At 40.6% G+C, this 14,948-nt stretch overlaps 1 protein-coding gene across 1 annotated transcript; it reads left to right on the plus strand.

The window, feature by feature from the left end:
* Positions 1-1,507: 1,507 nt before the first annotated feature.
* LOC123754077 (uncharacterized PPE family protein PPE12) lies at positions 1,508-11,293 on the plus strand. Its single transcript, XM_069305972.1, has 2 exons — positions 1,508-2,525; positions 9,033-11,293. The coding sequence occupies exons 1-2, from the start codon at positions 2,523-2,525 to the stop codon at positions 10,776-10,778; spliced, it is 1,749 nt and encodes a 582-aa protein (XP_069162073.1). The 5' UTR covers positions 1,508-2,522; the 3' UTR covers positions 10,779-11,293.
* The last annotated feature ends 3,655 nt before the right edge of the window (positions 11,294-14,948 follow it).

Consider the following 14,948-nt stretch of genomic DNA (forward strand, 5'->3'; position numbering starts at 1 on the left):
TACTATTCAAGGCCCGATTTGCCTAATAAGCCAAGTTTTCCTGAATTAATATATTTACTATAATTTTTTTCTTATGAAATGATAAAGCAACCCTTTTCTCTATGTATGAGGTCAATTTTTTTTATTGGAGTTAAAATTAACGTAGATATATGACCGAACCTAACCAACCCTACCTAACCTAACCTAAGCTATATTTATAGGTAAGGTTAGGTTAGGTAGCCAAAAAAAGCTAGGTTAGGTTAGGTTAGGTAGGTTAGGTAGACGAAAAAACATTAATTCATGGAAACTTGGCTTATTAGGCAAATCGGGCCTTGAATAGTAGGCTGAGAAGTGCGTTCTGGCTATTAGGTACGACATATATATATATATATATATGTATATATAGACTGAAAACTCACACCCCAGAAGTGACTCGAACCCATACTGCCAGAAGCACTCTGCTGGCGTACAGGATCCCTTAACTGCTCGACCAACACGACCGGACAAAAGAGGATGGTAGCCGAGGCTATTTCCATCCCCCCGCCGGCACTCGGTTGGTAATCTTGGGCATGGTATTTTATCAAATCACCTCATTCTTTGGGGCAGACGTGAGGAACACAAATGCGAACAAGCCTGAATGGTCCCCAGGACTATATGGAACTGAAAACTGTAAGCCAGCAGATTGCTCCTGGCAGTATGGGTGTGAGTTTTCCCCACCCCAGTCACTTCTGGGGTGTGAGTTTTCAGTTGCATATAGACCTGGGGACCATTCAGGCTTGTTCGCCTTTGTGTTCCTCACGTCTGCCCCAAAGAATAACTCTTCATTATTTGTTTGATAATTTGATTTTGTTGTCAATGGCTTTGTTTTCTCTAGGACTTTGGCATGACACATCAGTGGTTCAGTCCTCTCTCTGATCTTAACTCTGACATGATACAGGAGTGGTTTAGTCCTCTGTATAAAATAAATACATTTGAATAACCCGTCTATTAATTTATACTTGAATCTCTTGCCAATATATATATATATATATATATATATATATATATATATATATATATATATATATATATATATATATATATATATATATATATATATATATATATAATGATTGCAAATATTCTCAATCAATTTTTTCTTGAACATTCCTCTTCTGAAGGTCTTTAATCTGATTTTAATCTAAACCGAAGCATTATTATTCGACCTGAGAAACTTATGGTGAATATTAATTGTGTGAGTTTAAAGTAATTGCTTAAAATAAGCGGAAATATTTATTTACAATAACGACCAGTCTCGCTATTTGTTTTATTTTAGTTGTATTAATATTACTTTTGGTGGAAAGTAAGAATAGTAAAAGCAGTTCTCGGAGTGACAGAAGCAGTATTGGTGTCAGAAGTATTTGAGACAGAATTATTAATTTTATTATTAAAAGAATAAAATTTGTATTAGTAGTAGTGAAGATGGTATTTATATAATTACTATATTCCTGATCATTATGTCTCATGGAATTTATTCGTTCTATATATTTGGGACTTAAACGGTTCAACGAAACACAACCATTTGCACTGTTCATTATATAATCGATTCTAAACCCAGGGAGATATTCCTCGTCAAATCTTGATTAGGCGTTTATCCTGGTTAGGCGAACATACTGACTTGACGTTATAATGGTGTTCACAATGCCATATTGCAACTCGTGTTCACATAACCAACATCATAACATAACATCTACGACCACTAGATATGCCGGGTAAATTATAATTCATTTTATATTGAAAAAGCGTTTTGGGTTAGACCTTCAGCACGTTTTCTCTAGTCGACCATTATGAAGTCAAATATCTTGAGAAACTCATTCCTGAGACACCTGAAAATGACAACAGTGGCCTTCATGTGTGTCCGTCAAGGCTGGCAGCCTCTGAGCTGTAATAACCCTCCTTGACAGTGGAATGTTCAAGGTTTGCTTAGCTACTGTCCCACTCGTATGCCTTAATTCTCCCTTCAATCTGCCGTTTACCAATGTTCATCTGTTCCATCTCTATATGTCTAATCTTATTTTCACTATCTCCCTTGTGCTTCAACTGACCGGTATCTCAATTAGCCTCACCTCTCATTACTAATGGATTACGACTAAATATTACTGAGTTAAAATTCCATTATATCTCGTTCCTCCCTCACAGCAAGTGAGGGAGGGAAGGATATATTGTTTCACATTGTTTTCTCATTCAGCCGTATCTTCCTCATGCTGCTGTAAATCTCACTTCGCACATACCTCAAATCTCTCTCTCCCTCTCCTTCACACCTACCACACCTCTCACTCTCACACCTACCACACCCCTGTCCCTCACACACACTCACCCCCTCCTACGCCCTCGCAGCTGGTATTAACACGTCATATCGCTAGCAAGCGCCTTGGAGCGTTTCGCCGTGACTGGAGGGTGTCGGTAACTGGAGGCGTTAGCCAGGCGGCCCTGGACCAAAGACCTTCAGCATAAAAAGGGTGTGGCAGGAGAATTTTTCGGCAGTATCCCCCCAGACTTCGACGATGGTGAGTGTCCTGTCGTGTCCCGCTGCTTCTCGGTGGTCATATTCGCGTAAACGGTGCCGCGCTAACTCCAACCGTGTCCTGGAAAATCAATGTTTTGTATTTATATGCATACAGCCATACATGTTCGTAATGTTTGTGTACTTGGCCAGGAGGTGTTCCTTTATGAATATTTCGCTAATATACCCGCATTGTCGACGGTGTTGATCTTATGGTATAAGCTTTCTATGCTTCTACTTGCTCTCGGGATTAAGAAGAGCAATCAGGTTATCGAAATTCATGGAAAAGAAACTAATGATTATTGAAGAGAACATTTTCTACAACGTTTCGTTCTACTCTGAAACATCTTCAGGTAAGGAATAAATATACAAGGTTCATATTTATCTTAATTACAAATGTGAAAGTGATGAAGTTGTAGGGCGTGGGGGGGGGGAGAGAGTTAAGGTGAAGTATTCACACATAGGTGAAGAAATTGGTAAATATTGGGGATAGAGGCCAATCAAACACTGGGTAAGGCAATAGGCGAGGAGAACTAAGTAGAGATATCGTTATTCGGTGCTTATATTGGTATGACCACCACAAAGCTTTCTAGAAGACCGACCTGCCATCTACAAGCTGGTGCCCCTAGAAACAATATGCAAAGTGTACATAACACAACACTCACTAGGAACATGCTAGTAGATAATACAACAGTCCAGGCATCCACCACTGACCAGAGAAGACTGTAAATACTCGAAGCTATACTCATAAAAGAACAAAGACCCAGCCTAAATATATACCTTGCCTACGCAAGTCGAGTAACGACTTTCATACCTTGCCTACGCTCAGATCCAGACCTCACCAAACAGCACCGGATAATGACATCTCTACCGAGTTCTCTTCACCCACCGCCTTAACCAGTGTTTGATAGGCTTCCATCCCCAGTATTCCCTTATTTCTTTACCTATTTACCTATGTGTGATAAAAAGTTTCACCTTACCCCTTCCCCACACACAACTTCACTTTCTTCACATATGCATTTAAGATAAATTTGCACCTTGTCTTGTATATTCATTCCTTACATGAAGATGTTTCAGAGTGGACGAAACGTTGTAGAAAATATAACCTTCAATAATCATCAGAGTTTCTTTTCCATGAATTAAGGACATTTGTTTTATTTTCTTAATCCCGAGAGAAAGAAAAAAGAATCACAGAAATCTTATGCTATAAGATCAACAACGCCAGCAGTGTGGTCATATTTAACCAAATATGCTTCAAGGGACGCCTGCTATCTTATCTTCTTGAGGTTATCTTGAGATGATTTCGGGGTTTAGCGTCCCCGCGGCCCGGTCGCTAAACAACCAGCACCTTAGACGAGTCCTGTCACCTTCGAGATAAAGACAGAATTACCAGTTTAAATCACACCTACTGACTCAGCAAATGAATCGAATTATTTGCAAGATTTCCTTTGACTTCATAACACTTCACATCATCTAACACGGTATATATAATGTTACCTCCTCTAATTTGTATTCCCTTTCCCTTTGCCTCCGAAGATGCTGAATAGCGGATCAGCGAAATTGTCATCGTTTCCAAATGCTTCATGTATCACAGCAATAATATTTTCCTGTCATTATTATGGTGACTGAGTGCAAGAGTAACAAGCGTTGCAACCTTCATAATGAGCATCGCGTGTCAGTATGTGCGTGCAATGGTGCGTGCCGTTTGGGTCAGGCGTGTGCAAGGTGGCGTGCGAGTGTGAGTGTGTGCGGGGGGGTGTTTTACAAGGTCGAGTAATATCTCTCCAGTCCTGCCTCTACAGCTTGTGATCAGGTAATTCAATGGTCGTCATATTTCTCGTATTCATTTTGCTCGCTATGTCATTGTCGCTCTGCTTCTCTTCTCACCCTGACGTATTCAGTGTGTTTGTGTATTTACCTTTTACCGTGTGTGTGTGTGTGTGTGTGTGTGTGTGTGTGTGTGTGTGTGTGTGTGTGTGTGTGTGTGTGTGTGTGTGTGTGTGTATTCACCTAGTTGTATTCACCTAGTTGGCCTTGCGGGGGTTGAGCTCTGCTCTTTCGGTCCGCCTCGCAACTGTCAATCAATCAACTGTTACTAACAGCTAGTTAACTAATTTTTTTCAAAACACACACACACACAGACACACACACACACACACACACACACACACACACACACACACACACACACACACACACACACACACACACACACACACACACACACACACACACACACACACACACACACACACACACACACACACACACACACACACACACACACACACACAGGAATCAGACCGTAACAGCTGTTTAACTCCAAGGTACCTATTTACTGCTAGGCAACAGGGGCATCGGGATGAAAGAAACTCTGCTCATTTGTCTCTGCCGACTCCGGGAATCGAACCCGGGCCACATGATTACGAGCCCCGCGCGCTGTCCACTCAGCTACCAGACCTTCTCTACCAGACCAGTGTGTGTGTGTGTGTGTGTGTGTGTGTGTGTTTTCACCTAATTTTACTCACCTAATTGTGCTTGCTAGGCTTGAGCTCGGTTCCTCCTCTGAACTGTCACTCAACTATTGTCGATCAACTGTTGCCGAGTCCATTGGGCTCTATCATATATAGATTTCAAACTGTGTATGGAGTCAGTTTCCACCACATCACTGCCTATCACTTTCCATTTGTTAACTACTCTGACACTGAAAAGGTTCTTTCTAATGTCTGTGTGGCTCATTTGGGTACTCAAGTTCCACCTGTGTTCCCTTATGCATGTACTACCTCTCTATTAAATAATCTGGTTCCATCTTCTCTATCAATTCCTCTGAAAGTCTTGTATGTAGTGATCATTTCTCCCGTAACTCTTCTGTCTTGCATCAACATGAGGTTTAACTCCCGTAGTCTTTCCTTGTAGCTCATCGTCCGCGGCTATGGTGCTAGTCCGGTGGCATATCCATGAACCTTCTCCAATTTAGTGCTTGACTAATTACGGAATCCATGCTGGAGCTGCAAACTCTAGAATTGGTCTGACGTATTTTGTGTACAAGGTTCAAAATTATTCCTTACACAGGTTTTTAAGGCAGTTCTTATTTTGACCAGCAGGGCATATGCCATTGATTATATCCTCTTGATGTTGGTCTCGGGTGACAAGTCCAGCATGATATCAACACCAGATCTTTCTCTCTCCCTGATTCTTGAAGGACCTCATCTCGCAATTGATATCGTGTATGTGGCCTCCTGCTCCCAATACCTATCATCAAAACTTTACCCTTGCTTGAGTTAAATTAGTCATTTTGGACCATTCCTTTAGTTTTTCGAGTTCATCTTGTAGTCTCTTGCTGGCCTCATCTGTTTTAACCCTTCTCACAAGTTTATCATTGTCAGCAAACATTGAGAGGAATGAGCCTATACTTTCTCTAAGATCATTTATGTATATCAGAAACAGGATAGGTTTGAGAACAGACCCCTGTGGGACTCCCTTGGTGAACGTTTGCCATTCTGAGGTCTCACCCCTCACAGTAACACTCTGCTTCCAACCACTTACGTAATGCTTTATCCACTGTTACCTGTTACTCCTACCTGTTTTTCCAACTAATGCACCAGCCTCTTATAAGGTACTGTATCAAAAATTTCTGACACTCCAAGAAAATGCAGTCTGGCCACCCTTCTCTGTCTTTTTTAACCTTCGACACCAAGTTGTAGCATTCTAATAAACATGTGGGACAACCAAGGGTTTGTGGAACAACCAAGGACAACTAGGTTTTTTCTCATGATCTTCTCTTGGTGTACAAGATAAGGACACTGGCCTGTCGTTCAGTGCCTTTTGTCTGTCACTCTTTCTCTTGTATATTGGAACTACATTAGCTTTCTGGTAGGTCTCCGGTTTCCAATGGCCAATTATTCACCAAGCGGAGTGGCAAGTATAGTGTACCAACACACCCTCTGTATACATGGCGAAATTCCGTCAGGTCCATCAGCCTTCCTCATGTCCAGATCGTGACACCTAACCTCATCTCTAGTGATTTCGAAATCTTTCAAAACTACGTGATTTATTGTCACCTCTCTTAGTTCAGGGACTTCTCGTGCTGTTGAGAGAACCACATGGAATCACTTGTTGAGTCCTTCACATACACCTCTTTATCATTCTCTGTGTACCTGTCCTCACCCATTCTCAGTTTCGTCACCTGTTTTATCACTGATGTCCTCATGATGTGACTGTAAAGCAGTTTGGGTTCGGTCTTGGCATTATTTGCTATGTTCTTTTCATACTGTCTCTCTGCTTCTCTCCTAACACTGAGATACTCATTTCTGGCCCTCTGATATCTCCTTCTGCTCTCTGGTCTATTATTTCTGAAGTTCATCCATTTCCTTCTATTTAATTGCTTTGCTTCCTTACATGTCTGAGTAACCATGGATTCCTCTTTTGTTTTTCCCAAGGTATTTCTATTAGAAATATTATCATCTTCACATAGTTTTCTTTTCGGTATGCCAGCCCTTTCTTGACTGGTTCTGTCTTTGGGGAGATCATTTCAACTTCCACCAGGCACTCAAATATCAGTACGCTATGGTCACCCAATCCCATTGAGGCTTCCAACATAACTTCCATTATATCCGACTCATTTGGGGTGAATATCAGATCAAGTCTAGCTTGTTCATCATCCTCTCTCATTATTTTGGGTCCCTTGACGTGTTTGCTTCGGAAGTTTCTTGTTACCTCATCCAGTAGTTTAGCTCTCAAGGTATTTGGTCCTCCATGTGGATCTCAGGTCTTCCAGTCTGTCTTTCTATGGTTGAAATCTCCCATGATTAACAGTCTGGATCCAGTCCTGCAAGTGACAGAAGCTGCTTTCCCTATTACATTATTTGTTGCCTTGTTATTTCTATCATATTCCTGTCTGGGTTTTCTGTCATTTGGTGGGGGTTATATATCACTACTAATATTAATTATTGCCTGTTATGTAGGTGCTGAATTTATGTAGTCTTGTCTAGTGCCTGTTATGTAGTTGCTGAACACTTCACAGCCGGGCATATCCATATCTTCAATACTTCAGTCTTTCCTGTATCAGCAGAGCCACTCGTCTCCATCTCTTCTTTCTACTCTTTTCTTATCTCATAGTATTCTACAGAATACTGCTTTCTTTATGACTTCTGTTAATTTTGTCTTTGTGACTTCTATAATGTCTAGGTTTTCTTCTTATGACCTTTCTCCACGTTCCCTTGTTTGATCTGTAATTCCATCAATTTATGAGTACATTGCCTTAAAGCTTACTTTATTTTGTCTATTCTCGTTTTCTCTCTTCCTTGCAGGGCGTTCCGAATGTGTAGGAAATTGTCCCATGGGTGTGGCGAATTGTGAGATAGCTAACATGACCTTGGAGGATTATGGGGTGAGGGCTGGAAGGCCAAGGGAAGGGAGTACAAGGGAGGGAGGGTACAGGGTGAGGAGGGTTCCTATTGGGAGAAAGGAGAGGGTGTTGTATTCCTCTCTGTGATTGCTTCGCGGGTTCTCCCTTCTCCTGTCTTGGATTGTTGAGTTGAGGACTTTGGTTCTTTGGTTCTTTTTGTTCCCCCCTGCACTTCTAACCTTGCGTCTGCTGCCGTGATTCTCTGGTTCCTTGTCATATCCTTCTGCACGAATGCCTTCTGGTATTCACTTACATTTAACAGCTGGCTCGTTTTGCTAGAATTTCCTCTTTTGTGGTCTCGTTCATGAACACAATCTTTATAAATTGGAATGTGTCCTTGATGTACCAACCAAGTCAGGAAACCCTCTCTATGCTGTGTTTGCCCCTCTCCCTCTGTACCCCTTTTAGGATCACTGTCACTGCAACTTTGTCCTTAGCTTTCCACTCTGCCAGAGTGAAACCTTCTTCACCTGTAAGGACTACTACTACTACTACTACCACAGGTCTTTTCTTTTCCAGCAACTGACTAGTGCACCTCGCTACTTTCTGTGAAGTTGCTGCTGTCATGGCTACTTCCTTCACTATGGTCATAGTTTCTGTGTTATTTCTTAGCATGTCTACAAATGATGTATATATGGGAGATGTCCGTTCTATTGTTATATTCCAGCTTCTAGCCAGATGGTTGTTGTCTGACACTGAGCCTGAGTGGAGTTCTCGTTGAGGCTTTTTATCTCCTCCCCCGCTGCGCTCAGCTCACCTTGTAGGCTGCTTATTGTTTCCCTCATGTCTTGCAGTCCCCCTTCTGATTCCCTTCATACTTGGATGATCATCTTCATTATTGGGTCACCCTGACCTTCCCCTACACTAGAGTTTCGTAGGGGAAACCCCCTACACCCTCCTTCCCTTAGAGAGAGAGAGAGAGAGAGAGAGAGAGAGAGAGAGAGAGAGAGAGAGAGAGAGAGAGAGAGAGAGAGAGAGAGAGAGAGAGAGAGAGAGAGAGAGAGAGAGAGAGAAAGAGAGAGAGAGAGAGAGAGCGAGAGAGTGTGTACTTGTCTGTGTGTTAGTATGTTCATACTCATGTATTTAAAGATAGTTGCCTTCCAGCAGAGTTCCAGTCTCCTCCTGCTGGTGCTGCTATTGGGCTCGTCGGTGGCCAGGCCGCAGCTTGGGCTTGGAGACGCCGACAGAGACGCACCGAGAGGAACTAGACGCGGAGGTTCATCAGACGGAGGATCACCAAGACAGAGAGGTCAAAGCAGACCAGGCGGCTTCGACGACGGCCGAACCACCACCACCTATGTAGATGATGCGAACAGAAACAGGGGCTCCTCGAATGATGGACAAGGTGGCTTTGGCTCCCCGGGTGGTTTAGGTTCTCAAGGTGGCTTTGGTTCACAAGGTGGTTTAGGTTCTCAAGGTGGCTTTGGTTCACCAGGTGGTTTAGGTTCTCAAGGTGGCTTTGGTTCACCAGGTGGTTTAGGTTCTCAAGGTGGCTTCGGCTCGCCTGGTGGTTTAGGTTCTCAAGGTGGCTTTAATTCACAAGGTGGTTTAGGTTCTCAAGGTGGCTTTGGATCACCAGGCGGTCTAGGTTCTCAAGGTGGCTTTGGTTCACCAGGCGGCTTTGCTCTGCCAGGAGGATTTGCGTCACAAACTGGTTTAAATTCGCCCTTTGCTTTCACTAATACTCCAGACTTACTTAATGCGTTGAGGGGCTTTGGTTTAACCGACGAGGACTTGGGCATCGGAGACTCCGGGGACTCCGGTAATGGAAACAATCTTGGCTCCCAAGGCTCCCCTACAGGTGGTTTCGGAAACACTGGATTCCCCGCTGGTGGCTTCGGTAACACAGGGACAAATACTGGGGGCTTCGGTAATTCTGGATTCCCTGCAACCGGTTTTGGTAACTCCGGAACGAATACTGGTGGCTTCGGTAACTCAGGCTTCCCTGCAACCGGTTTTGGTAACTCAGGAACTAATACTGGTGGCTTCGGTAACTCAGGCTTCCCTGCAACCGGTTTTGGTAACTCAGGTTTACCTACAACCGGTTTCGGCAATTCTGGATTCCCTGCTACCGGCTTTGGTAACTCTGGTTTCGGAAACACAGGCTTCCCTGCAACTGGGTTCGGTAATTCTGGATTCCCTGCTACCAGCTTTGGTAACTCAGGGTTCCCTGCTACCAACTTTGGTAACTCAGGGTTCCCTGCTACCGGCTTTGGTAACTCAGGGTTCCCTGCTACCGGCTTTGGTAACTCAGGGTTCCCTGCTACCAACTTTGGTAACTCAGGGTTCCCTGCCACCGGCTTTGGTAACTCAGGGTTCCCTGCCACCGGCTTTGGTAACTCAGGGTTCCCTGCTACCAACTTTGGTAACTCAGGGTTCCCTGCTACTGGCTTTGGTAACTCAGGATTCCCTGCCACCGGCTTTGGTAACTCAGGGTTCCCTGCTACCGGCTTTGGTAACTCAGGGTTCCCAGCTACCGGCTTTGGTAACTCTGGCTTCCCTGCCACCGGCTTTGGTAACTCTGGCTTCCCTGCCACCGGCTTTGGTAACTCTGGCTTCCCTGCCACCGGCTTTGGTAACTCTGGCTTCCCTGCTACCGGCTTTGGTAACTCTGGCTTCCCTGCCACCGGCTTTGGTAACTCTGGCTTCCCTGCCACCGGCTTTGGTAACTCAGGGTTTCCTTCCAGTGGCTCGTCTAGCGATCCGGTAAGTATCTCCCCGAGCGGTGATACTTCCAACAGTAGCGTTACTAGCGGAGGTTCCCCAAGAAGCACCTCTCTGAAGGATGCACTCGGGAGCTTAGGACGGAAAACTGGAGGACCCAAACCTAAGACTTCCACGAAGAGCTAAAAATGGACATTCAAGATTTAAAAAGGACTTAAACCAGATTTGTCTGCACTTTTATTCGTTCCAGTCTGATGATGTATGGAACCATCCTACTTGCTCACCCGAAACTACGCTACATAAGTGGCAGCCAAAATGGCGTCAGAATCGACTGAGTCTTTGGCGTTACCAGGATGGTAGAGCGACCGCCTCGCTTCATACAGGTCGGCGTTCAATCCCCGCCCGTCCAAGTGGTTGGCCACCATTCCTTCCCACAGTCCTATCCTAAATACTTATTCTCATCCCTTCCAAGTGCTATATAGTCGTAATTGCTTAGTGCTTTCTCCAGCTAATGAGCTTATCTCTAACGATGCCAGAAACGTTCTTCAATCCCCAGTAAGGGTAAACATGCAACCGGATCCTCTAAAACCACACACCCCCGACATTGTACTTATTCTTCGCTGTCTTGACTGACGCCACTTAAGGCATCGACGCTGTGTTATTTTGTAAAAAACATTTTATGTAAGTAAAATGTGATTGTTGATCTCGTTTTTCTCCGCCTATAGAGCTGTAGGTAGATGTAGGAGTGAACAAAATTATATGAACTTTACTTTACAAATTCCAAAATATATACATGAAATATATATATATATATATATATATATATATATATATATATATATATATATATATATATATATATATATATATATATATATTAAGATGAATAGGAAAACCAGGGATATACTGAACATCTTGTATCAGAATCTTTACTTTAAAAAACATAACGTTTCGAATACTTCTCGTATTCATCATCAGATCTAAAAGAAAAAACAGAAATCACAATCAAATAGCTGGTAAACAAAGAACTCATACTGAATATAATTGCCTATCAAAGAAAGGAAAATGCTTAAAAAACAAAACACTTAAGCGCACTTAAAGTGATCAGTACAAATAAAACTTATTAACTGTCACATATATTAAAACTAATTTAAAATCCATTAAACTACAAGATGAAATTTATAACTACTAAAACAAACCATTCCATTAAGCTTACGTGAAGTGATCAGAAGTGAAACTTGATACCGAACACATAGATACTAAACACTATAACAAATATTTATAAAATGACTACAAATGTACAAAAAATGTATGTAAAATACAAACAGAATAAACGACAATTATAAAGTACTAACCAAAATCTTATAAAAAACTCAAATTTTAAATAAAATTAAATACCAAAAAATGTATTATATATCCTAAATAAAAGATTATATTAATGTACAATGTTAAGACTTGAAATAAGTAAGAAAGGGCAAAGACATGGTAAACTAAACAAAATTAAACTACCAAAATAAACTAAAAATCAAATTACAGGGCCTACTGTGCACTATACAGTGTACAATTGAACAGCTGAAAGGTTGCTATTTAACAGAGGCCGCAGCTCCTTTATATATAAGGATTCCATTACTCTCAAATCTGACTGGCCATTCATACAAGTGTCCAGAATTTTAAAATCAGATTCCAGCAGAGAATTAAGTGTTTTGTTTTTTAAGCATTTTCCTTTCTTTGATAGGCAATTATATTCAGTATGAGTTCTTTGTTTACCAGTTATTTGATTGTGATTTCTGTTTTTTCTTTTAGATCTGATGATGAATACGAGAAGTATTCGAAACGTTATGTTTTTTAAAGTAAAGATTCTGATACAAGATGTTCAGTATATCCCTGGTTTTCCTATTCATCTTAAAATTAAGATTCCCGAAGGGAACATCGATCATAAATATTATATATATATATATATATATATATATATATATATATATATATATATATATATATATATATATATATATATATATATATGTCGTACCTAGTAGCCAGAACTCACTTCTCAGCCTACTATTCAAGGCCCGATTTGCCTAATAAGCCAAGTTTTCATGAATTAATGTTTTTTCGTCTACCTAACCTACCTAACCTAACCTAACCTAGCTTTTTTTGGCTACCTAACCTAACCTTACCTATAAATATAGGTTAGGTTAGGTTAGGTAGGGTTGGCTAGGTTCGGTCATATATCTACGTTAATTTTAACTCCAATAAAAAAAAAATTGACCTCATACATAGAGAAAAGGGTTGCTTTATCATTTCATAAGAAAAAAATTATAGTAAATATATTAATTCAGGAAAACTTGGCTTATTAGGCAAATCGGGCCTTGAATAGTAGGCTGAGAAGTGAGTTCTGGCTACTAGGTACGACATATATATATATATATATATATATATATATATATATATATATATATATATATATATATATATATGAAAGTGTGACATGCACTTTTGTCATACAATGATCAGTAGCAAAGCAGGATTATGCATTCATAATGACTACAACTATTGTATATAATTAGCAATACATTTAAAAAACAAACAAAAGGGGTGAAAGGAGAAGCGAATGCTCAAATGTGTTTAGAGTCAAACAGCGAATTTTTTTTCTGAATACTTTTAATTCGCTTCTCCAAGGTTATGGGTCCCTACAATTGTACCAGAGGTGGTACGCTTATATTTAAAAAACAATGAATTGTTGTAGTAGTAGTTTGATATTACTTTGGTATTATTTATTTTATTTCTAATTTTCCTGATAGAAGCAAATAACTGAAGTAATACTGTATTAGCATTGTTGTTTATGTTGTATCTGTTATTTGTGTTTCACTCTGTTTAATAATAGGAATATTCCATCTTAGTAGCCCTGAAAATTCTTTATCTCTATTCAAAAATATCAACTCGTGAAGACAATGGTCCTAGTATATATAAAGTGTGAGTAAAGGTTCGAAAACTTGTAATTCTTCACATTCATTGACAAATCTGCATGTTTATGAGCAATTTGCGCTTCTCGTATAATTTCCAACTTGCATTAGTACGTAAAGTGATATTCCTTCAACCTTTCCCATATAACAAGTGAGCAAACTAATATATATACTGGAAGAGTGACTGGCTCTACACCTCACAGGTTATCTACAAACATTATCTTCCATACATAAACAGCTGGTCTCATCGAGAACTTTGAATCATTGCACAAATTAGGAAAAATTAATTCAGACCACTTCCTTGAAAGGTCCAATTTAACTCAAGACTCAACGCTTCAAGTTCAACGAGGCGCGATGATGGACAGTAAACAGCAGATGCTTTTTCAACAGTATGAAATAAATTCATGGAATCGGAAGGAAATACGCTCCGGTTAATGAATTGAGAACTACAACATAATTAGTGTTATTATCTACTCTATCTATGGTTAGGTTAGGTTAAGGTTACTCTAGGGGTTAAGGTTTGGTTAGCTCAAGTTTCATTACATTTGGTTATGTTAATACAATATAATATATTCCAAATTTTGAAATATGGGATTCAAAAAGTATTTAAGTGTGCCCTTGTTTTTTGTTTACAGAAAACAAATTTCTTTAACCGTTTCTAAGAAAACGTTTTCAGCATATACTTCATATTTTAAACAAACGATTTATAATACAATAAAGTTAGAACTATATAATAATCTCTCTTTAGGACAAAATTTCCCTTGCCTGTTTACAAGTAGACTGTTAATGGAACAGTAATATGCTTTCAGACCATCACAAATATCTAGATAATTATCCAGGTGGTTTGACAGAACGGATGGTTACTCCTGGTAATAGATTTGCTCCGAGGACGGGCTCAATCGCCTTTTTGCCCGAGACATAAATGTTTAACAATATAAAAAAATATATAAATAAAATGAGAGGACCTGCTGTGTGCCCTCAGCATCTTGTACTCAGTCGAGGCCCCTAGAGATAGCAACACTCAGGTAAATTCAGGTAAATAAGCTATTCACCCGTTTACTTAATTATTGAAAATTGCAGTTATGAAAGGAATTATAGAATTATAGAAACCTTGTAAGGAATCGTTCAGGACCCTGTATACCACTTATGTCAGACCAATCCTGGAATATGCAGCTCCTGCCTGGAGTCCATATCAAGTTAAACACAAGACGAAGTTACAGAAGATTCAGCGGTATTCCACCAGACTTGTCCCGGAACTGAGAGGTATGAGCTACGAGGAAAGGCTGAAGGAGCTGAACCTCTCGTCCCTGGAAAACAGCAGAATAAGGGGAGACATGATAACCACCCACAAAATTCTCAGGGGAATTGACAGGGTGGACAAAGACAATCTCTT

This window comes from Procambarus clarkii, chromosome 6, assembly GCF_040958095.1.
Source record: "Procambarus clarkii isolate CNS0578487 chromosome 6, FALCON_Pclarkii_2.0, whole genome shotgun sequence".
Classification (NCBI taxonomy): Eukaryota; Metazoa; Arthropoda; class Malacostraca; order Decapoda; family Cambaridae; genus Procambarus; species Procambarus clarkii.